General features: G+C 35.4%; 3 protein-coding genes across 30 annotated transcripts in view; 2 read left to right on the top strand and 1 right to left on the bottom strand.

The window, feature by feature from the left end:
- The window catches only part of PLEKHM3 (pleckstrin homology domain containing M3), a 1,279,556-nt gene that overhangs the window by 389,365 nt on the left and 865,939 nt on the right, over window positions 1-24,252 (top strand). The window lies entirely within an intron of this gene.
- The window catches only part of METTL21A (methyltransferase 21A, HSPA lysine), a 59,019-nt gene that overhangs the window by 30,422 nt on the left and 4,345 nt on the right, over window positions 1-24,252 (top strand). For 5 of the 13 annotated variants that reach the window (XM_082690045.1, XM_082690043.1, XM_082690042.1 and 2 more), the window contains exon 5: window positions 13,587-14,451. The exons of 2 other annotated variants lie outside the window; for them this stretch is intronic. In XM_082690045.1, coding sequence (XP_082546171.1) covers window positions 13,587-14,240 — 654 coding nt within the window. In that variant the 3' untranslated portion in view covers window positions 14,241-14,451. Of the gene's footprint in view, window positions 1-13,586; window positions 14,464-17,174; window positions 17,257-24,252 lie in introns of those variants that run through there. 6 more of the 13 variants (XM_082690040.1, XM_082690026.1, XM_082690037.1 and 3 more) reach the window with 4 other exon arrangements.
- Window positions 1-24,252, bottom strand: part of CREB1 (cAMP responsive element binding protein 1) — a 62,923-nt gene that overhangs the window by 15,997 nt on the left and 22,674 nt on the right. For 4 of the 16 annotated variants that reach the window (XR_014300438.1, XR_014300440.1, XM_082690056.1 and 1 more), the window contains exons 3-9: window positions 22,446-22,592; window positions 21,661-21,702; window positions 19,630-19,738; window positions 15,584-15,684; window positions 9,304-9,446; window positions 4,216-4,398; window positions 2,070-2,220 (exon numbers count right to left, since the gene is read on the bottom strand). Coding sequence is in view for 8 of the 16 variants with exons in the window: in XM_082690056.1 (XP_082546182.1) it covers window positions 2,070-2,220; window positions 4,216-4,321 (257 nt within the window). In the remaining 8 variants the exon portion in view is untranslated. Of the gene's footprint in view, window positions 1-2,069; window positions 2,221-3,037; window positions 3,813-4,215; window positions 4,399-9,303; window positions 9,447-15,583; window positions 15,685-19,629; window positions 19,739-21,660; window positions 21,703-22,445; window positions 22,593-24,252 lie in introns of those variants that run through there. The other 12 variants (XR_014300436.1, XR_014300439.1, XM_082690049.1 and 9 more) reach the window with 4 other exon arrangements.

Raw genomic sequence — 24,252 nt, forward strand, 5'->3', positions numbered from 1 at the left:
CTTCTGCTGTTTTTATAATCAAGAAGGTTTTTTTTTTTCCCCCATCTGATTGCTTTGCTGTGTCTTGCCTAGAACTGGTTTATTTAGTAAGCGCTACTGTCTTAAGTTTTAAAACCTGGCCTTTACTTAAGACTTCTTAATCGGACTTGCTTCTAATTTTAGAAAGGGTTAAACATTTCTTCACAAACATTTTAAAGCTGAAAAGATTTAAATACAGAATTTAATGTATAATTTAGAATACATTTAAATGAATGCAGCTTTTGATGCTTCTGTTTATTATTATTACTACACCTAAGGAAAATCTTGGATTGATAGAGCACAACTAATATTCCAGAAAAAGTCCTGCCATTTCCCAGAGCTCAGATGTCATTTACTGATACTCTATAACAGCTAGGTATTTTAGGGACAAAAGAGGTTGAGCTGAGTGGAAATATGAAACTTCATAAAAACAAACACTTCGATAAAGCACTACAGTTAAAGTGCTTTGAGAGGAATGATATCTGTCCCTTAGAACAGCCATTTGGATGGGTGGCAGAATCTTTTTTTCGAAGAAGAAAAAGGAGGTTTAAAGGGGGTTAGTATGTTCTTCCAAAGTCACAGCAAGTAGAGTAGATCCAGGACCTGAATCCAGACTGTCTAAATTCAATCCCTATGTTTCTTTTACTTTATGGCAGTGTTTGAAAAATCTTGGGGTCAAGAACAGAGGAAGGGCACCTGGGTGGCTCAGTGGGTTAAGCCTCTGCCTTCGGCTCAGGTCATGACCTCAGGATCCTGGGATAGAGCCCCACATCGGGCTCTCTGCTCTGCAGGGAGCCTGCTTTCCTCCACCCATTGCCTGCCTCTCTGCCTACTTGTGATCACTGCCTGTCAAATAAATAAATACAATCTTAAAAAAAAAAAAGGGGGAGCAAGAATATTTCACCAATTTCAAATTTTATCTTTATAAAACTTTATTTTCATTTTCTATAGTTTGTTTTAGGTCATTTCCATTTTAAATCCTCAGCTAAATATTTAGATCCTAAACTAAATAAAAATACTAAAGTAAATACAATAAAAACATTTTATTGTTTTTTGGGGGGGGAGGGGCAGAGAGAGGAAAGAAAGAGAGAAAGAGAAAATCTTAAGCAGGCTCCACACCCAGTTTTAGAAGCCCAACCTGGGGCTCCATCACACAACCCTGAGCTCATGACCTGAGCCAAGATAAGAGTCGGATGTTTAACCTACTCACCCAACCAGGCGCCCCTTACTAATTTTTTAGATGACAAAACCATTTACAGCTGTAAATTTACATTATGAGAATTACTTTACCCACACTTCATACATTTTGTTGTGTAGCATTTTCATTGTTGAAGACTAACTCTATTTTAAGATTTTGTCTAATAACAAGGTAATCTTAGATTTAATCTATTTTTGATGACTCTTTAGGTACTAACTTGTCAAATTTGAGTGAAGATAATATTAATTAAAACATGAACTGGCCATCATATTTCCTTTCTTTTAAATAAACTTAACATAAATGAAATATTTGATATTAATATACATACCTGAAACTCTTGATCTTCTTGAGCAATACTATTCATGAAAAGAAACAGTATTTAAATAATCTAGGCTGCTGGTTAGAGCATAGTGAAAATGTAAGAGTTGTGTATTAAATCTTTCATGGAATAATTACACAAAAGAAAACTATGATTACAGATTGACCCATGGGGCTCCTGGGGGATCCGTGGGTTAAGTATCTGCCTTCAGCTCAGGTCATGATCCTGGGGTTCTGGGATTGAGCCCCACATCGGGCTCCCTGCTTAAGTGAGGGGGTGTGGCTGCTTCTCCCTCTCCCTCTCCCCCTGCTTGTGCTGTCAAATAAATAAGTAAAATCTTAACAAAATAAAGATTTGACCCATAACCCCATTAGCCATTTCATAAGTGCAGCTTATTAAAAAAGTTTTAACAAATCCATCAATTCTACCAGAAAAAAATTCATTGCAAAGATCCAATCAATTATCAAATTCATGTCTGACAGAATCTGAAGATGACATGACCTACCACAATCTAAGTAAATGCAATGGATGTACCTGTTCTTCATTAGGCGAACCTCTCTCTTTCGTGCTGCTTCTTCCGCAGGCTGTGTAGGAAGTGCTGGGGAGGACGCCATAACAACTCCAGGGGCGATGGTGCTGGTGGGCGCTGTGCGAATCTGGTATGTCTGTACATCTCCAGAGGCAGCTGAAAAGAAAAACAGTGAATATGGCATAAGACACAGAAGCATGACTCAGTAAAACTACATGTGTCAATCATCAATTTAAACATATACTTTGGATTGAAAAGGGAAAAAAAGGAACATGATTCTAACTAAAACGCTGAAAGAATCAGCACTCTTTGGGTCATTACTGACAAATAATTTTCAATTTAATATATTTATTAGTATAGACACTTGGGTGAAAGAGCCTTAACCTAGGTCTGCCGGGTCTTGTATTTATCTCTCATTGGAATGTAGTTCTATTCTGTTGTTAACATGCTTACCAACCTTAAGTCTAAAAGTAAGTAGGGCACAGCTTGGATGATCTTCCTAGATAGAGTATACTCCTCAATGTCTTCCTTTGATATTGGTAAATTCATATTAAAAAATTTCAAGTAGACTCTTGCCACGACATAAAAACGACCATGATTTTTCATAAAATAGCAAAATGGGAGAGAAAATAAAGCATTATGGTCAACTATTATAAATTTCTAATTGAAACAAAACTGAAAGTATGAAAAAGTGTACCACTTGATGTCAATTATATTACTTGTTTTAATGTAAATGCTAATTGCTAAATAAACTGAAGTTTTTTCTAAATGATCCATCACTTGTAAAAAGAAACACAATCATTATCTGTCAAACTGCTTCTAAAAACAGCTTAGTAATATGCCCTACTAAAAATAAGGAACCTAAAATTATCTGAGAGAATTTGAAGGTCTTTATAAATTATCCATTTTTGTTATTAATATCAATTAAAATGTGTGGTTTGAGTGGAAAAGATTTATATACTAAACATGTTACCATCTTCAAACTGACGTTCAGAATTCAAATTCACTGACATCCTGCTTTACAATTTTTGAGTACCTGCATGTAAAGTGAAAAGGTGTTTTACTCCCATTAATAAACAAAATATTATCTTCTTCAAATATTATTTGTTTAGTAACAGAATATGTTCTGTAAATACATTAGGGCCTTTAAAAGTAAACGATGACTCTCTAGTTGGTGTTTTAGGATTATTCAAAAATTATCATCCATGCTGAAGGGGTACAATGGTCATTATTTAACAGAGGCAAAATATATTATTATTAATAAAAATACTTTTAGATACAGATTTTAACATTATTTCCTCAATATGCAAATTTCAATCTGGCATAAATTATATTCTTAAAATATTCAAATGGATTCAAAGAAAAATGGTCAACTCCTATCCATAAAGATTCCTAAAGCAAGAAAAATAAATAAATAAATAAAAACAGAAAAAACGCTATTTCAATAGTTCATCAAGGATTTAACTACTACTTTTTCTCCATAGACCAGTAGACATGCACACTGGTATAAGACTTTTCAGAACATACTGTTTTCATCTGAAATAAAATGATGATCTTAGAAATGAGGCTGTAAATTTTTTGAGCAAAAATCCGAAAAACAGAATTTTGAACCTTTAAAGATTTCTTTTTTAAAGTAAGCTCTATACCTAATGTAAGACTTGAATTCAGCCCCAAGATCAAGAGTTGCATGCACCAACTGAGCCAGTCAGGCGGCCAGAACCTTTAGAGATTCTCACCAGTGATTTAGTATAACTCTTTATTTGACATGTTTAAAAAAAAAAAAAAAGGCACAGAGAGGTGATTCTTACTCAAGATCACATAGCAAATCTATGCAGTTAGATCCAGAATCTAGCTTTTCTAACTCCTGATTTCACTGTCGTGCCCTGCAACCTACCCTGATTCTCCTATCCCCAAATGCTGAAAGTGTTAAAGATGTTATATTTTTAAAAGAGAAGACAGTTGTTTTTATGCCATGACATTTGGGTCCAACTGGAATAATGGAAGAGTTCATGGAGAACATTATCTATAATTTAAAAAATTAACTGCATTTTCATAGTGCTTGGCAGTATCATACTTACTTTTTCTGAGTTTATAAAAAAGTTTTAACCTTTCAAAGAATTTACCACACTTGTGAATTCTGAATTCTCTCACCTTGAACGACGACTTGGTTGCTGGGCACTAAGATCTGCTGTCCATCCGTGGTCTGTGCATACTGTAGAATGGTAGTACCCGGCTGAGTGGCGGCTGCATTGGTCATGGTTAATGTTTGCAGGCCCTGTACCCCATCGGTACCATTGTTAGCCAGTTGTATTGCTCCTCCCTGGGTAATGGCAACTAAAACCCAATGGATTTTATTGTTATCAGTTTAATTAATGCCATGTAAGACTTACAACACACTAAATTCAAAGTAGAATAATGTGTAAGAAATAACTGAGGAGAAATTATTGTAACAAATAACACTAGCAAGAAGATTTCGTATACTCAGGTAACTTTCTGCTCTGGAAACCCACATCCAATTGCTATAATACAAATGCACTCTATGTATTATAATTTACAGTAATACCCATTAACAATTTAAAAAAAAATAAATGAGAAGATGTTAAATTCCTTCCAAAGTTGTTTGGTTCAGAAGAGGTACCACACTGTGATCCATACTTCCTTTATTCTAGTCTTACTTAGGCCATATTTTAACTGTTTGATATTTGCTGCTCCACTAGCAAATAAATTTCTTGAAGGCAGGAAATGTGATTTTTCTTCTCTACTTTCACATACTTAGCACAGAAATGGGCAGTAATAGGCGCCCAATAAATGGTTATTTTTAATGCATAATTAAATAAAAACAGTTCAGTAGTGCATTCTGTTCTCCAACTGAGCTACCAATGCATAAACTGTAAATTACATATCCATGCATTCTCATACAGGATCCTTTGATTATTCACTAATTAACCATACATCATTCACCAGTTATGAAGTAATCTACTTTGGCTCACACTAAAAGATATTTCACTTTATTAAAAAAATGAATTCAACTTTATCCTACAATACATGGAAAAAGTTAACAGAAAGAAGTAGGTTATTATTTTTTTTGAATGAAGCAGTCCTTCAGATACTACAATCAAGATAGGCAGTTGGATCCTCTCTAGACACTCTCCCTATTAAAAGTTTTCTGGAAAGAGGCCTAAAAATCACAATATTACATATAAAATTGCATAATGGATTTTAACGAAATAAGTCAACAAACTTGCGACTTACTCAAGTTCCTTTTTTTTTGGTCTGTTAGAAGGGAATTATTTGGGATCATTTGTTAGCCAGCTCTAGGCAACTAATATCCTGAGTCGCCTATATAAAGAAAATGGATTATCTACTGTTTGGTCAAGAAATAGTAACAGTAAGTAAGTATGATTTGGTTTACAAATGACAAATGATACCTATGGAAATTAAGATACTGGCATATACAATCTATTCACTTTAGCCATTCCCATAAGTTTTACTTATCTTTGACAACTAAAAAGGAATATATAAGAACTATTCTGAGATTAATGTTGCAGGTAACTTGAAGGAATCAGAAGGTTAACAGAATTAAAACACAATTTCTCATATAGAGTTAATAAGCAAATTCTACTGCCCTTAACATACATAGCTTTCTTCTTGGTTATGTAACAATAAACTCAAGGGAGAAAAGAAGTAGGAAACTAGAAATCAGACCTGGGTTCTAGTCCAGATTCTATCACTAAATTGTTACTTGAATCTGTTATCTCTTCTATAAAAATAAAAATACCTGGTTCTAGGCACTAAATACAACTATAAAAATTAAATGAGATCACGTAGGTGAAAGTATTCTGAAAACGCAAGTCTGATCCTATCAGATGTGTTTTTCCCTATAACACATATTTATATACTTTATAATTCCAAAAGGATTTGAGAGGTCTTTCAATAAAACTAAATTCATTAAAACAAGAGGAAGCGAGAAGTCAAGTAACTGATGTCTCTAACCACAGAGATTCTACCAGAAAATCTAGAAGAGAATACAATTAAACATGAACTTAGCTAAGATTCTGAATAGCCAAAGTAAAGAGGAAAACATCATGGGTTACACTTGTATTTAGTGAAACAAAAAATTCAAGTTCAAAATGATAGACACATATGTTTCTACCTTAGAAGAGAATTTCTCAAATAAGACTATCAGGAATAGTAAACCAAGTAATAGATAAAACTACTGACAGCATTTAAAATGTAAAAAAAAATAACCAGTTTATGGAAGGAATACAAACTGGTGCAGGCACTGGGAAGGGAAACTGGGCAGGATGTGCTTTGATTCAACAGTTCCACTCTTTGGATCCTATCCAACTGAGGTCCTACTACATATATAAGAATCTTCCTGTCACAGTGCCTGAAACAGCAGAAATGCCTTGAATGTTCATCAGTGTGTGTGGGGGTGGGGAGGGAATATTAAAGAGGGGGGGAATGTTTAAATAAAAGTTATATTTATTTTATTTTTATTAATTTTTAATTTTTTATTAACATATAATATATTATTAGCCCCAGGGGTACAGGTCTGTGAATTGCCAGGTTTACACACTTCACAGCACTCACCATAGCACATACACTCCCCAATGTCCATAACCCCATCTCCCTCTCCCTACACCCCTCCCCCTGGCAATCCTCAGTTTGTTTTGAGATTAAAAGTCTCTTATGGTTTGTCTCCCTCCCAATCCCATCTTGTTTTATTTATTCTTTTTCTACCCCCAAACCCCCCACGTTGCCTCTCAACTTCCTCAAATCAGGGAGATCACATGATATTGTCTTTCTCTGATTGACTTATTTCCCTAAGCATAATACCCTCTAGTTCCATCCACATTGTTGCAAATGGCAAGATTTCATTTCTAAAAGTTATATTTATACAGTGAAACACAATATAGTTGTTAAATTGTATACATCTGTAAATATACATTTGACTATAGTATATAAATAATGTAGGTCTCACTTGTATCAAAATACATGGTAATATATTTATGTATAAATAGAATGAAAAAGAATGGATATATACTAAACTTTTAACTACCAGGGAGAGATGAAAAGGATTATAAATTAAGAACTATATAGGGCACCTGGGGGCTCAGTCATTGTCTGCCTTCGGCTCAGGTCATAATCCCAGTCTCCTGGGATCAAGCCCTGTGTCGGGTTCTCCACCCAGCGGGGAGCCTGCTTTTCCCTCTCCCACTCCCCCTGCTTGTGTTCCCCCTCTTGCTGGGTCTCTCTCTAAAATAAAAATCTTGGGGCGCCTGGGTGGCTCAGTGGGTTAAGGCCTCTGCCTTCGGCTCAGGTCATGATCCCAGCGTCCTGGGATCGAGCCCCACATCAGGCTCTCTGCTCAGCAGGGAGCCTGCTTCCTCCTCTCTCTCCGCTTACTTGTAATCTCTGTCAAATAAATAAATAAAAATCTTAAAAAAAAAAATAAAATAAAATAAAATAAAAATCTTAAAAAAAAAGGAATGTATAATGATGTATATATTTAAATAGTCATTACATTGACTTTTTTTCATTAGAATGATTCTTAATGACAATCAAGAACATGCTACATCAATTCTGTCAAGGCTCTATGTAAATAAGGGATATATATAATGTAATAAAGCTTTAAAAAAATCTGAAGTATTAACCTTTAAAACCAGCAATTTTTAGTTCCTGGAAGAGAGTGGTGTATCAAATTAAATATACACATTTCTAATTTCATTTCCCTATTTGAGATTCTGATATGCCTATTTCCAAAAGAGCATGCTTTCTCCTGCAAGCAAGAATCCCTACAATCACTGAATCACTGTCACTAACAGAAATACACTGTATCCCTCAGGTTTCTCTTGAGGCAGGGGAAAAGTAAAGTTCATGTATCAATGTCTCAGCATACATACATCTGGAGTAACTCAAATTATCTGGATATAGGGCTAAAAATACACACATCGGTGTCCAGAGATAATACCTGTTTCTCTTTGTCAACAAAGAACTCAAGAAGGAAAAAGGGGACTGAACTCCAGTAAGCACAGAGTGGACAGGAACGTTAGTCAAAAATGCCATCCTTCTGCTCACTTTCCAAAGTTTCCGCTTTGGGAGAGCTAAAAAGTCTGGTACTTGGGAATCTGCTTTTAATACAGTTAGAAAGCAAATTAGTTATGGTTAAACCAAGGTTGAGCTGTACTGTGAAAACTATTAACTTGGGAGTCAAACTTTTACACATATTCCTGACACAGACCACCCCAGGGTATTAGAAAATTAATGCAACAAGGGAGTGTCAATGTGTACATTTGATTTGTAGTAAGGAGGAAAAAGGGGGAAAACCACATAATGGGAAGTACTGGATTTAATGGATAAATCAAAATGAAGAAACCTATGTAAGAGGCACTCTGGGAGTCAAAAGGTATTGGGAACAGATAGAAAAACATACCATTCACACAAATGCCTCTGATCAAGCAAAAGCAGAACTGGAAAGACAGTTAACAGATTTGGGTGAAAGATAAGAAGAGAGACCTAAGTATCAGACAGAAACAGAGACTTTGATTAATTTTGCACACACACAATAAAACCTTTACTTTGTGTGAGCCAATTTCAGCAGTCCTTGTCTATGTTACCATAATTCACATTACATTTTATATTAAAAAAGAGTAACTGAATGTCCTGGTAGACTGTGACCAAGCCTCTCAACCCCCACCAGAAAACATTAAATATGACTTTAAAATGCTACTTTTAGAAGGGAAGGCGAATTAATAAATAGATGAATAGTGAGACCATTTTTGTCCTTACACATAACCATGGAATGGTTATCTATCTTATCTGAAGAAGTATTTCCTTTATTAGCGTCATATATTACACAAGGACTAAAATCTAGAGTTTCAAGCAGTGGTTCAAAAAACTTCCAAGACTCTCCTGGCATCTGCACAAAACAAAGGACCACCTGAAGGACTAACATGCTTGAGCAGTACTAACAAAAACCCTGAATAATGTAGGTCTCACTTGTATCAAAATACATGGTAATATATTTATGTATAAATAGAATGAAAAAGAAAAGAGTGGAAAAAAAGAAAATACTTCTGTTACACAACTTTGCATACTGAACAGTAAAGGAAATATAATAATGGCATCCAAAACTGAGAAAAGGTTGGCACTTGTAGGATTCCTTTAAGGAGAATGCAGCCATTAGCTTTGTTTTTTTAAATCTCATTTTCCAAAGCAGAAATATCTTTTACTCACTATACTGTCCGCTGCTAGTTTGGTAAATTGGAGTTGGCACCGTTACAGTGGTGATGGCAGGCGCTGAAGTCTCCTCTTCAGACTTCTCTTCTTCAATCCTTGGCACTCCTGGTGCATCTGAAGATAAGTCATTCAAAATTTTCCTAGAAAAATAGAAATCTACATTAATCAAAATGAAAATGACATTTACTGGCTAAATATACATAATAGTAAAAGAAAATGGGCAGAAAGCTGCTAATCCTTACAGCAGCAGTTAAAAAAGACTGTATTTATTTATTCATTTGTGAGAGAGAGAGAGAGAGAGAGATAGAGAGCGAGCGAGCAGGCCTGTGGGTGGGGAAAGGAGCAGAGGGAGAGAAACAAGCACACTCAGTGCCGAGTGTGGAGCCCCACGCAGGGCTCAATCTCGTGATCCTTGAGATCATGACCTGAGCCGAAATCAAGAGTTGGAGTCTTAAGCAAGTGAGCCACCCAGGTGCCCAGGACAGTAGCTTAAAATGTAAGAACAAGGGGCGCCTGGGTGGCTCAGTTGGTTGGACGACTGCCTTCGGCTCAGGTCATGATCCTGGAGTCCCAGGATCGAGTCCCACATCAGGCTCCCAGCTCCATGGGAAGTCTGCTTCTCCCTCTGACCTTCTCCTCACTCATGTTCTCTCTCACTGTCTCTCTTTCAAATAAATAAATAAATAAAATCTTAAAAAAAAAAAAAAATGTAAGAACAAGAACAGACCATACATGGATGAGAGATCTACATGCAAATCTTTCATACAAGGACTAAAAAAAAAAAAAAAAAAAAGAATTTCTCTTTAATCTGAATGAAAAGGAAGGCTGTGATTGGAAATACAGGTGTAAGCAGAGATTATTAACACTGACTACAGTAAAAAAAATCCTTCTGCAGGGCAAAGAACACCAAAAAAAAAGTTAAAAATGATTAACAATACTAGGAGAAAATGTTTACATACATTACAGATAAAGGGTCAATAGCCTTGATATATAAAGAACTCGGAAAAATTTAGGCAAAAATAAATAAATGAATGAATGAATGGATGAGTAAATAAATAAATACCTAAAACCTGATTAAGCTTTTCAATTCTCAGACTGGTAAAAAGTAAAAAAAAAAAAAAAAAAAAAAAAAAAAATTTAACAATACATTCTCTTAGCAAAACTGTAGAAAACAGACATTCTCACTATTTTGAGTATAAAATTGGCACAACCCTTCTGGAACAAATTTGGTGACATGTAACAAAACTACATCTTTACACAGCAATCTTAGTTCGAGGAATACATCCTTAAGATATACTTACTACAGTACAAAAATACATACATAAGGTTATTCACGGTAGCACTGTTTGTAGCTGAAAAATACTGGAAACGGTTTACATAGGAAAGCGGCTGAATAAACTACAGTTCATCCAGATAATGGGTATAGCATGGTACCTTTTTTATAAGAAAGAAAGTAAAATAATATACATGCATTTGTTCTACTGAAGAAGAAACTCAGAAAGAATAAACCAGATAAAGTTAATGAGATTGCTTAATCCACTGGGATTGGTAAGACAGAAGTTTTAAAAAAGGAAAAATTGGGAGGGAATACTTCTGAGCATGTGCATTTTTTGGTATAATTCTGACTTTTCAAAGAACCATGTTCATGTTTCACACATTAAAAAAAAAATCAAGGAGGATGGAGAAAAAATTCTAAAATGGAATACAAATAAAAATAATAAACCTTACTGTATTCCAAATGAGTGACATAATCACAGAAGAGGGGGGAAAAAACCCACCCAAGTAATTTCTGACATCTTAAACTTCTAACAAACCAGCATGAATTAATAATTTAGCTTCAAGAGTCTACCCAAACCCCACTGCTTTATGCTGCTATAGTCACAATTACATTTTCATATACTGTGTGTGCATTAACAAAGTCATAATTATTATTTTATGCATTTGTCTTTCCAATCACACCGGAAAAAAAGCATTTCAAAGCAAAGAATATAATATTGGCTTTTATATTTACCCATGTTAATTGCCTTTACTGGAATTGTAAAAAGTATTCTACTATTATCTCTTCTAACATTTCTTTTGGCCCTATTTCCCCTCTGAAAATTCTGTAAATGCTTCTTCTCCTGGAACACCTCACTCTATTCCCCATAACTTTTCACCTTTCTCATTTTCTCCCTATTTCTGTTCTCTATTCTCAGTAATTTTTTAGTTCCCTTCCAGTTTACCAATTCTCTCATCAGCTACTCAAATCTTGTTTATCCCACTAACTGGCTGCTATTTATTTATTTATTTTTGGCTGTTATTTTTCTTAATTCCACTAATTGTATCTCTCATTTCTCAGACTTGTTAATCATTTCTTTTTCACATTTGTTTGTTTTCATTTAGCAAACTCCTATTCTTACCACAAGGATGATTTTTCTCTCCCTATCTCTTTGCGAATGAGAAACACTACTATTTTCAACAGCTTATAGACTGACAGCTGGTCAAAAGATCAACTCTGGGTTTTGGCCCAGGTTGTGATCTCATGGATCATGGGAGGCCTGCACTGGGGCTCTGCTTGAAGATTCTTTTCCTCTGTCCCTTCTCCCATGCATGCACTCTTTTTTCTCAAATAAATAAATAAACAAATAATTTTTTGGGGGGGGGGGCAACGGGGAGCATACGCTGATCATTGCTCTAGAACATCATTTCAAACTTTAGCACTGAAGCACTTGAAGAGCATGTCAAAACAGATTCCCGGGTCCTCACTCCACAGATTCTAATTCATTAGAATATGTGGTAGTGGCACAAGAATTTGTACTTCTAACCAGATTCTGATTGCCAGTGTGGTCTCTGGACCACATTTTGAATAGTACTGGTCCTCAGTGCAATGTTTTTCAAACCTATCCTAAACTATGTATGGTTCACAACCCATACATTGCCGTGAAAAGAGTTACGTATGTTTGCAATCAACGTGAAACAAATAAAAAAACAGCTGGACATCATACATGATAAAGGTGAGTACTGCTGTATATTTCGCTTCAGATGCCTATATATAGGTAGAAATATGTGTGTACCTGTGGGTGTGTGTGTATCCATAAATGAATGTAGATAATGTATATACAGAGTAAAATGTAAAGATATATCTTTTACTGTGCATTGTGGTCAAAATAAAAGTTTGAAAGCTAGTACTCTAGACACACAAATAAATCTTATCTTTTGCATGAAGCCAGTAATCACATCCTGTCTTCTCTTTTTAGTATCTAATATTGTTGACCTAGACCATTTTGGTCATTCTTGTATCTTGGGCATATATTTCACTTTCTCTCACAGTATATTCCAGATGTGGTCTGAGCAGTGAGATTAATTCCCTCCCTTAATGTAGACTGTCTATGTATATCTTAATGATAATTAAAGAGCATAATTATCTTTCAAAAATGAATTCTTAATCCAGAATCTTATACTTAAAGAACTGGTTTTATTTTAGACTCAATTTCAGAAATTATATAATTATCACCAACAACTGACAGAATTTTCCTTGGCTATGATCTTTCAAAGCACTTATTCTCATATCCGTTAGGGCACTCTCCCTTAAAGTTCTGCCACGTGCAATCTGATAAACATGGCTTCTGTGTTTTTCAGCTGAACTGCTGGTAAAAATACCAAGCCAGGGGAGATGAAGTGAGAGCCCTTCAAGAAATTTCTCTGTATAATTTAATCACTATAAAGCTGGGTGTATCAATTAATCCCCATTTCTCCAACTTCACAAGTGTATCATAAGGATTCTGTTAAAGATGCTGTTATAGTCAAGACAGAAAAGCTAGGTATCAAGAATTTGTAAGCCTAAAATAAAAATGATACTTAATGATTTTAAGGGAAGATGTATTATCTTTCATGAACAGAACTCTCTAACGCAGGTGTGGTCTCAGGCATCTTCTATCTGATTATGAATTAAGGTGTTACTATTTAAATGATCCTTGCTAAGATACAGGTTATAACACAAGATCTTTTTCAGCATAAAACTCTTGTTTTATTTTACTTTATGTTTTTAAGACTTCATTTATTTAGAGAGAAAAAGCACAAGTAGGTAAAGGGGCAGAGGGAAGGGGAGAGATAGAATCTCAAGCAGACTTCACATTGAGCAGGAGTCTGACTCGGGGCTTGATTTCTTGATGAAATCAAGAGTCCGAGTCATACACCTACCTAACTAACTGAGCCACCCAGGCGTCCTAAAGCTCTTATAAGGTCTACAACTAGAATTTACAGAACTTATTTACAACTATTTGCCTGAAATTTATATACAGAGAAGGTTTATGTCTCCAAAGCTGGTTGGATCTGCTTCAAGATTAAAAGTGTTAAAAACTGGCAGTTGCGGTCTTGCTCTCCGAGTTCCTGTCTCCCTCCTCGCGCCGCCCGGATGGCCTCCCAGAACTGCGACCCAGCTGCCGCCAGCATCGCCACCGCCCAGCAAAGGAGCCGAGCCCAGCGGGGGCGCCGCCCGTGGACCCGTGGGCAAGAGGCTACAGCAGGAGCTGATGACCCTCATGATGTCCGGTGACAAAGGAATTTCTGCCTTCTCTGAATCAGACAACCTTTTCAAATGGGTGGGGACCATCCACGGAACAGCTGGCACAGTGTATGAAGACCTGCGGTATAAGCTCTCCTTGGAGTTCCCCAGTGGCTACCCCTACAATGCGCCCACAGTGAAATTCCTCACACCCTGCTACCACCCCAACGTGGACACCCAGGGGAACATCTGCCTGGACATTCTGAAGGACAAGTGGTCAGCCCTATATGACGTCAGGACCATCCTGTTGTCCATCCAGAGCCTGCTAGGAGAACCAAACATTGATAGTCCTTTGAACACACACGCTGCCGAGCTCTGGAAAAACCCCACAGCCTTTAAGAAGTATCTACAAGAAACCTACTCAAAGCAGGTCTCCAGCCAAGATCCCTGACTGTCCAGCCTCTCTCCTTGTGTTGTCTTTTTATTTTCTCCTTAGACAGTCTGTCTTTTTCCTCATTTCTATCTAGGACTGTGTATCTTCAGCTGTGGTGTCATTTTTGTTTTGTTTCTGTTTTTTAAATTAAGTCTCTGGTTGAGCCCTTGTGATAAATATATTAAATAAATACATTGGATTTAAAAAAAAAAGTGTTAAAAACTAACATGAGATAGATTTCAAAGTTCAAATCTAAAATTTGCTATATTAAAAAAATGAGCATAAATGCATACAACATATACTTGTTATCAAAATTTCTTAAGAATTCAAAGTCAGTTTGTTGATACTCATTTAGGATCCTTTATTTTAAAAGAGAAAAGGGTTAGCTTAGTAGTTGAGTGGAAAAAAAAATTTTAAGCATCCCTTTGAAAACAGAAATAACTTAGGCTAATAAGAAGAAGAAATAGTAGAAGTTTGAAATTTGTTGAGCTTTGAAGCAAGCTTACGAGTATTTATGGAATTGCTCTTCCCGGAGGTATTTAGCATGGAGCCAATTTCTACATATTAAGAAAATGATTTTGGTACATCTTCGAGGCAGGTCCTAGACTAGACAACCTTCACAATTAAACACAAAAACTATAGTAGTGTGCCCTCAAATTAGGGGATATCAGCAAAGCATCATCCTGAAACAAATACTAAATTAATAAATAGCCACTAAATACCATGGCACAAGAAATGGTTTGCAAATGTGCTGTTAAACAGATAAATAGTATCGTGTCAGAACTGACAAATAACTAGAAATGCTATAACTTAACGAAATACATTCCAAATTTTTAAACAAAAAAGCAGCAGCTGGCATAGTCTATAAAAACAGAAGCAGAAAAAAAAAAAATCACTGTTGATCCAGGACTGTGCAGAGTAAAAAGTTCTCTTATTCTGTACAATAAACTTCAACTGAGAGAGAGAAATACCTCAAGATGAAGAGAAGTAAATTCTGTGGTCCCGAATTGAGCACCTAATTGGTCTTCTGACATCTTTTCTATTTTTTTCTTTTTAGAATTTATTTGTCAAGAGAGCGCGAGCGAGTGAGTGAGAGCGAGTGTGAGTGTGAGCCAGTGCACACGAGCGCACAAGCAGGGGGAGTGGCAGGCAGAGGGAGAAGCTCCTTGCCAAGCAGGGAGCCTGACATGGGGCTCAATCCCAGGATCCTGGGATCAGGACCTGAGCTGAAGGCAGGCATTTAACCAACAAAGCCACCCAGGTGGCCCGATCTTCTAACATTTTTTCACCTCTAAGTACCTAAGGCTTAGGGCTTACTGACATCTTTGATTCTAAATTCTTTAAACAATCAAATTCCATACCTGTAGGAAGGCCTCCTTGAAAGAATTTCTCTTCGTTTTTGGGAATCAGTTACACTATCCACGGACTCCTGTGAATCTTCACTTTCTGCAATAGTTGAAATCTGAAAATAAAGAAGAACTTTATCTTGATAATCGAGTTTAGTTCCCATAAAATTTTTATGAATTCTAAGAAAAAGTTAAATGTAAAAGGACATATATAAACCTTACACATGCCAGTAGAAAAAGGTCAATTTTTACGGGAGACAACCATAGAAGTCACATTCCTTTCCCCTTTACTTCTTCTACAGAAGTCATGGGGCCTAAATTTTTTTTTTTTGTCAAAACCAAGCTGATGTGATATCCAAGTTCAGTTTCACCTCTTTCAGAACCTCATGTAACCAATCTTGAATGCAACAACATTACTGTCAGTTGTTTTCTTAAAATTGTTAGAACAAAACTATCAAGTAAACCTTATGGTTTCTGACATGATAGAGGAATAAATGAACATATATTTAATCATAAGTCTACATAGTGACTATACAAATATTTTCCTTTAAACACTTATAAATATATTTACAACTGTATAAATAAGGATTGGTGATCCCCCATCATGTTCCAGATGGTTGTTCCTAGCAAGTTAGTTTACATATAGACTTTCAAAATTGGCATTTGACAATTTTTATTAAGCAAAAATCAAGGTAAAGAACTGTGCATTTCTGGAAAAGTATCCCTGGACGTAAAAGTAAAAGATAAGCTGAACAAAGATTTTACATGGGATAATATTAATAATAGCAACTAGCATTTATTGAGAACTTACTATGTGCCAGATACTATGCTAAAGCACATACGCACATTACATTTGATACTAATACAGTAATATCAGGTTCTAAACAAGTACAATTACTATATCCATTTTGTAGATGGGAAGAACTAAGGCACAAAGAGGTTAAGTTAACTCACCCAAGTCACAAAGCTAGGAAGTAGTGGAGCCACTGTCAATAGTTGGCATCTCAATTTTAGAGATCCTTACCAGCATCAAAATCCTGTTGGTTCCAATCTCAAACCAGTTTTGTCAGAAGGAACAATCCAGAGATGTTTTAGACTAGAAGTTCACTCACCCACGCATATATATCAGAATATATACCATGAAGCTTCTCTAGTCTAATTAGCAGGAGTCTTCTGCTCTTTTCGAACTAAATGTGCATGATGCCGTCACAGAGAGAATAATTAGATTTAGTGAAGGCTAAAGAGTCTGTGTGGTTCAGCTCTGTGTCGAAATTTAGGGCAATGGCAACAAGAAAAAACATATTCAGAGGAACCTGAGGAATCCCACACGGACTCATATGTGGTCTGAGCTTATGCGTTCTGGAGAGTAAGACTCATTTTGACAGGGCACTTTGTAAAAAGGCACTCCCTTTAAAATGAAATTAGGTAAATCTAGTTATGCCTCACAGAATTTACCTACAATCAAATAACGTACCCCACCGAAACACTTTAAAGTTTAAGAACTATACTCTTAACGACATACACATTAATAGGCAACACTTAATGAATCCAGGAAAGACAGATAAAAAGATGTGTGAGTCTGAATTTAGTCTGTAATTCTGTGCAGAGTAACAGTGCTACCCTTCCTGCCAAAGGAGCACAGAGAACAATTCCCACCAATCTCAGAGGTATAGCAGAGGAGGAGCTATGAAGACCTTAGAAGAGCGTCTGAATTTCAAGGAATAACAAGACTGAACAAAGTGGACAGTACTGTGACAAGTGTTTACCTTCATAGTACTTCTCAGAACCTCAGTTCCTCTACTGTTTTCTGCCTTCTTTGCATGACTCTCATCCTTACAATCTTTTTTTAAGGACAGATAGGGATGTAAGCATAATCTCCCAAGTTGAACGTCATTAAAATAATAATTTTAAAACATTCTATATAAACTACCCCCAGGGAAGTTTTGAAATAAAATAAATTAAAGTTGCATTTTAATATATGGCCTTCGATTGTTTTTTTTTTCCAAACTCGGTGGATCTACTGCTCTTAGCAGGAAAAAAGCCTCCTTTTCTCTCATCTAAAAGATTTTGTGATTTCGGATAGAAGGAATTAATTTGTCACTATGTAGTAATTACAACTATTTTCATGTAAAGGGAATTCAGAATTATTCAGTAACACATAGCAAATATAACATTTTCTCTTTGGGAATATTATCCAGGGAGAATTTACAAGCTATGAAGCCACTTCCTATGGACTGCCTACCAAAACAAACAAAAACAAAAACAAACTCCAAAGCACACACTGTACCCACATTTCTGAGACTAATAAAAATCATGTCAAAAAATCCTTTTTATAAATAACAACTATTAATTACAATTTAAAATATAATTAACAGTTATTAGACATACCCATATAAAAATGATATCCCAACCATAGGTATCACAAACTACCACCACATTCCACTGGTAGAGGCCCTTCCTCTGGTCCCTTACCTCCTGTCACCTCTTTCATTAACCCTCTTCTTAGCTCCTTGAATAGGTCTTTAACTTACCACTTAGAAGTTTGAGACATTTTCAAAAGCCATATCACAACTTGTAGATATAAAGTTTTAGATCTTTATTTCTCAACTTTTAGTTTGTTAAAAACCCATACCTCCTATTTGTAAGGAGGACAATCTTCCCATTTTGAAGTTATTTGAAATTTCAAAATTAAATGTACAGTGACTAAAACCAAGTCAGATGCTTTCTCAAGTTACACACGGTCCCTTTGAAACTCAGACTTATGGTTTAGGTATAGTTATTTACTCCCTGGATCAAGAACATTAATAAACATCTAGAATAATGATTTCCAAATTCTTTTCACCTGCAGATCTTCCTTATAAACAAGAAAATTTTACATAAGCATATATATTCCCTCTGTAAATTTTAACTGTTGTTTTTATAATAAAACAGTTTTGAAAGAGAGGAGTATAAGTATCAAAACATTTGTAAATTTCTTAAAACATAAATCATCCCATTTTTTATAGAGCAAGAACGATGTGATTTAATATGCTTCATTAAAAAATCACTTAATATTTTATAACAGTGCCTCTGATTCTAAGCTTGGGCCTTTTAAAAACTGATTTAGCATTTGCTATTGTTGAAAAAGGGAACTCATGAGAAGTAGACATAAAAATAAGTGCATTTTTGACCGGGCTTACTAAATACAACATCGTTTTTTCATTTTCATCTACCAACTATACAAACTTTTGATGAGATTTACCTAGTGCATTTTCATCTCCCTGGCTTTTAATAACTGTATGCTAATAATAATAGGTGTTACAGTTTTGTATTTTAACAAGTACAAAACCTACTGAAATTCTAGAAGACTTATGAATAGTTTAAAGAATTCTATTTCCAGAGTTTTTTATATATATATTTGAGTTTTGAGCTGACAAATTTATACTAACTGCAATTAAAAAAAAAAGTATGAAAACATTTCCAAACTTCTTTCAAAATGCTCTCTCCACAGCACAACTTTCTTTCAAAAAGCAGTTAGTTATCCTCTTGCATTGTTAAAATGTCACTTTCTCCCAGGGTAGTTGAAAGGGATTTCTTCTTTCAAAAGTATAGATAACACATCCCTTCCAAATCCTTACTCACCATCATTAAAAAGACCAGAAACTTTGGAACACTTGTTTCATGTAAAACACAAACAAGTAACTCAGCCTCATGTTAGACCAGTCTTCAATACTTTGCTGCAATAATAACCACTGATCCTATTTTTGCACAAAAACTTATTATTGTTCCCATCATATTAAAAAGTATTATAAAGATTCTATCAAATGTTTCATCCAGCCACTCTCCCTTTTGTTCATTCTATCTGAACCACATCCCTTTACTATATCTTGATATATGAAGCACATTCGTACTTCTAAACCTTTGGGACTTGCTTTACTGCTTGCATGGCTTAGCCTCCTGCACTGCCTTCTGGTTTCTGTTCACTGCGTTCCCTGACCACCCTACAGAAAACAGAGCCCCCTGCCCTCCACATTCTCTATCCCTTCCCCTGCTTTCATCATCTTCCCAGCACTTATCCTCACCTGACATATTTTATTTTTTCATTGTTTCTCTTCGCTCAAATGTGATCTTCATGAGAATAGAGAAGTATTATTTGTTCACTGCTGTCTTTCATAGCACCTAGAACAGTGACTGGCACATAGCATGTGATCAATAAAAATTCATTGAAGGAATGACTGTAATAATTTAAGGTAACATAATCCATAATCCTGACACGTTTAAACTGCACTTTATTAAAAATGCATTTAAAGCACAAATTAAAAGTGAAAATGCCACTGTTATATACGTTCATGTAACTCCTACTATTTTTGCAGGAATTCTCATATAATCTGTGAGACTTAATACACATAAGGATAAAATTAGGGCACTAATGTCAAGCCATATATGAAACACTAGCACAGTGTAATTTCTAATATTCTTAGATTAAAAACAGAAACAGATCCTAGTATCTTATTCTCACATTAAGAGAAATGTGTCTTGTATTTTTTGAAAATGATGTTCTAGAATACTCTTATTTTCCCATGTAGAAGTTCACAGGATCATTTCTCTGTTTAAACACATCTCTTCTGATGTAAACTACTTCCTAGTTACCAAAATACTAATCCCTGTTAACCAGCTCAAATGACCCATAAAGTTTAATATATTCTTCATGATTTAGGCCCTTCAAAGAAAAAAATAAAGTAAAAAAATTGTGTCTCTATTTGTAGAATTCAGGTTTTCAGTTATAAATATAGCTCACCTTGATGGAAAAATGTGTTCTTGAGAAGATGAATAAGTATTTCTACAAAGTTAATAGCCATATACTCCCCAGGTCCAAATTATTATTGTCACAAAGTAAAGATTAAAACTAAAAATATAATTGACAATTAAATATCACATATTATGATGAAAAATTATAATCTTAATAAGTTTAGAAAATTTTGGTGTGTTCTTTATAGAAAGGCCTCCTACTCGTAAGTGAAAAAGAGAAAGTAAGGATTAAATGTGATCGGGAATCTAGGTCTCCTGATTAGCAGGTCAGGTTCCTTCCACTATTACCAAGAAGAAAATGAGTGGGAAATTAGTAATGGCATTGTATGGAGAATAGTAATATAGCACTCAATGAAATAAAAACTGAGGCAAAGGATCAGAGACTACTGGCCAGTCAGTGTGATTTCACAGAAATGTCTAATTCCTTAGTTTTCACCAGGATGACACTGTCTCCATCTTGGTAACAAATTCCATTCCGAGTATCTTTCAAGTATGTAAATTCACACGTGTTGATATTTTTACATGAAAACGTTCTTTTTTTTTTTTCTTCCATGTAAGTGTCCAAGCGAACCAAAAGCATAAGTAGAGGTGGGTAATGGTGGCTAAAGGACTCAATAATATAATACGGCTGACTAAATCGAATATACCGTTTGAGGACATTAACAGAATGCTTCCAGGGCAAAGGAAGCACTTGTCCCATCTACAAATATCAATCAGTCTGGCTACCATACTTGAGGAAAACACAACAGCTCTCATCCACAGGATGATAGCAAGGACAGTAAAGAGCAATAAAAGCTACATCGTACAATAAATGACTGAAGAAAAATAGACGTTTGTTTAGTCTGGACATTTTTTCTTTCAAAGTAGGAAGGGTGCAAGAGACAAGGGAGAAGAAGTGGTCCAAAGGAGAAAGAATTAAATTTGCTTAATAAGTTTCTAAGGATGGAACTGGGACCACTAGTTAGATGTTTTAGAAAGGTATATTCTGGCTCACCACAGGGAAGAACAGTTCAGCAATCACCCCTCTTTATAAATTGGTTACCTCGGGAGACAGGGGTTCCATTTCCCTAGTGTTCAAGTAACGCTGGACTACCATTTGGAGGAGAGGAGAAAAGATACGCAGGGAAAGTAAACAATACACTAAGGGCTCGGCAGGTAACAAGTCCGGCCTAGACCTAGATGATCTCTAAGATCTTTATGCAAACCTTAAATTGCATGTTTATAGAAGGATAACAACATAAAGAATAATTTCTCACCTTCCTTTCTAAAAACAGTTCTTTCCAAATCTAGGACCTAGGACTCACCTGAGTTCCGGAGAAAAGTCTTTTTAAGTCCTTACAGGAAGACTGTGAAGCAAAAAATATGAAATGGGAGGCTGGGGTTATGGCCTACTTGAATGAACGTTCAAGTCTTTTTTTTTTTTCTTTCAATAAGCTCACTGCAAAGATGTCTACTACTCGAGGTTCCCTACAGTTCAGTAGTGTAGTCACCTTCATTCAGAGCTCTGTGTGCTTTTATTTGCCCTGGATTCAATCCAAAGGAACAATCTCACCAAAGAATTAGATAACATGCGCAGTGTAATCCCTGAATATATCATTATTTCAAAATTATTTACTCTAACTTACACCCCTAGACATAGCTGGTTTTATAATGCTTTCTATGATCTCCAAATTCAAGTTAGTATCTTAGGTAAGGTTATTAATTTTGACAAGGGCTTATTTTTTCCAATTGCATGTTTAGAAAATAAATACAAAGTTATTTTTGTTATCTCAATTTTCCTGAACTAAGGTATATCAGCCTTGGTCTTTCCCAAACATTTCCACTTTACCCCATGTACTTTAAGATTTTTTTCCCCCAATCAAGTCTTTTTCTTCTGTAGCTTAAGAAAAAGTCTTTTTTTTGGTCTGTTCTTATGTGTATATATGTTCCTATACATAAGGTGACTATACAGACGCAGCATATTCCTTTACCATAAATAAAATAAACTCTGAACTAGACATGTTCCTATTTCCATAACTAATGAAAGGAGAGAGATATGGCTATAAACAACAGTTATGAAAGTAGATGCAGAACTTTTTTATACACATACCTGAACTGTCTGGACTTGTGGAGACTGAATAACTGATGGCTGGGCCGCCTGAATAACGCCATGGACTTGAACTGTCTGCCCATTGGGCAGCTGTACTAAAGTTACGGTGGGAGCAGATGATGTTGCATGAGCTGCTGGCATAGATACCTATGGTGTTGAACATGGAAAAAAATTATCATCACAGATACCTCTTTGAGAGTAGTCACGTTCAGTATGAAGCAACGTTTTAGCAGGAAAAAGATGACTTCTGCTAGCCAAGTATTTCACTGGTGTGAAAGAAACTAATGATTACATTTAATATATATTTAAAAAAAAAAAAAAACTGTACGTGCCCCCTCCCTTTCAAATCCTTCCAAATGACAAAAAACTATTTTAATGTAATATTTACAATTTAGGTTTTTTTGCTAATATTTAAAATTTGTAACACACACTTCCTCTGAATACTAAATACACTTTAATTTGTATGGTGCTTTAAATTTTTCCTACCTGCTTTCATGTCCAGTTTCTCATTTTGCTCTTCGAAGAAATCATGACTGGATAATAAGGATTATCTCCATTTTAGAGTCAGAAATATCAACTGCTCAAGAGATTTAGTAACTTACCCAAGGTCAAGAGCTATGGTAGCTTTGAAGAAACATAAAAGTCTTCAGAATATTTTGTGTTAAATAACTCACATTCTAAAATACAACTGCTCTCAGACTTGGGCAAAACTTAGTGAAGTCTAGAATAAATATATATCTAAAAATATATAGCACAGTCTTCTCTTTTAAACTAATTACAAGTATGCCTTTTATTAGTGAGAAAGTATTAATATGTATTATAAACTGAAAATTTCTACCCTTCCTAAATCAAATTGATATGATAGTTGATATTTTAAGGATTTATTTTCCTCTTAAAGGAATAAAAGAACTGAACTGAGTGAATTTAAGAGATACTAATTTTCTCCTGAGGCACAAAGAAAGCAATTTTAATGAATCAATATCCAGGTCCAAAGAGCTCTTATGTCATATCTATATCTATCAGATAGTATTTCTTGTTCCTATGCTTGAACACATTCAGATGTTCAATAATTTTTGCTCATTTGGTAAACAGTAATTGTGGACCCATGTACTAAGAGCAATGTCAGAACTGAAACTACAAACATGAAGGGAATTACTGGGGTACATGTATGATGAAGGCATGGGGAAAAGAACACAAATAAATAAAATCCAGTGAAGTAATGAGGCTTGCCAAGAGAAAAATACACACACTGAGAAAAGCTACCCCACCTCCCCTAAAAAGGGAAGAATGCAAATTTGAAATAAAGATTACAAATTAGGCATATTTTGACTCCCAGGGGAGAGGCACAGAATTTGGGGCAAGAAGGGATAAATAAATGACAGCACTACTAAGTGCATTACTGTATGAATGTAGGAACCAGGGCAAGATAAAATTGTAACACAAACAGGCAGGGGCTAAATGAGCTTGTCATGAAAAACCATATATATTCCATTAAAAAAGTTGCACTATATCTTGAGGAGACTGGGAAAGGCACTCAACGGCTTTCAAACTCTGGAATATCACATAGTGAGGTTTGAATTTTAGATAGATCACTTCAGTGGCAGTATGAAAATCATCTATTTCATTGAAAGAACAAAGTGGAGGGGAGGAGACTGAGAAAGCCTATCTAGTAGTTAGGTGAGATGATAAAGCCAGAAGTAAAGTACTAGCTGTGGTACACAGGAGAATGAGAGAACTGATTCAAGGAAAATCCAGGAGGCAGACTAGAAAGAGCTTCATGAATGACTGCTTGAAGAAGGTGAGAGAG

Source organism: Mustela nivalis (genome assembly GCF_964662115.1).
Source record: "Mustela nivalis genome assembly, chromosome: 11".
In the NCBI taxonomy this organism is placed as follows: domain Eukaryota; kingdom Metazoa; phylum Chordata; class Mammalia; order Carnivora; family Mustelidae; genus Mustela; species Mustela nivalis.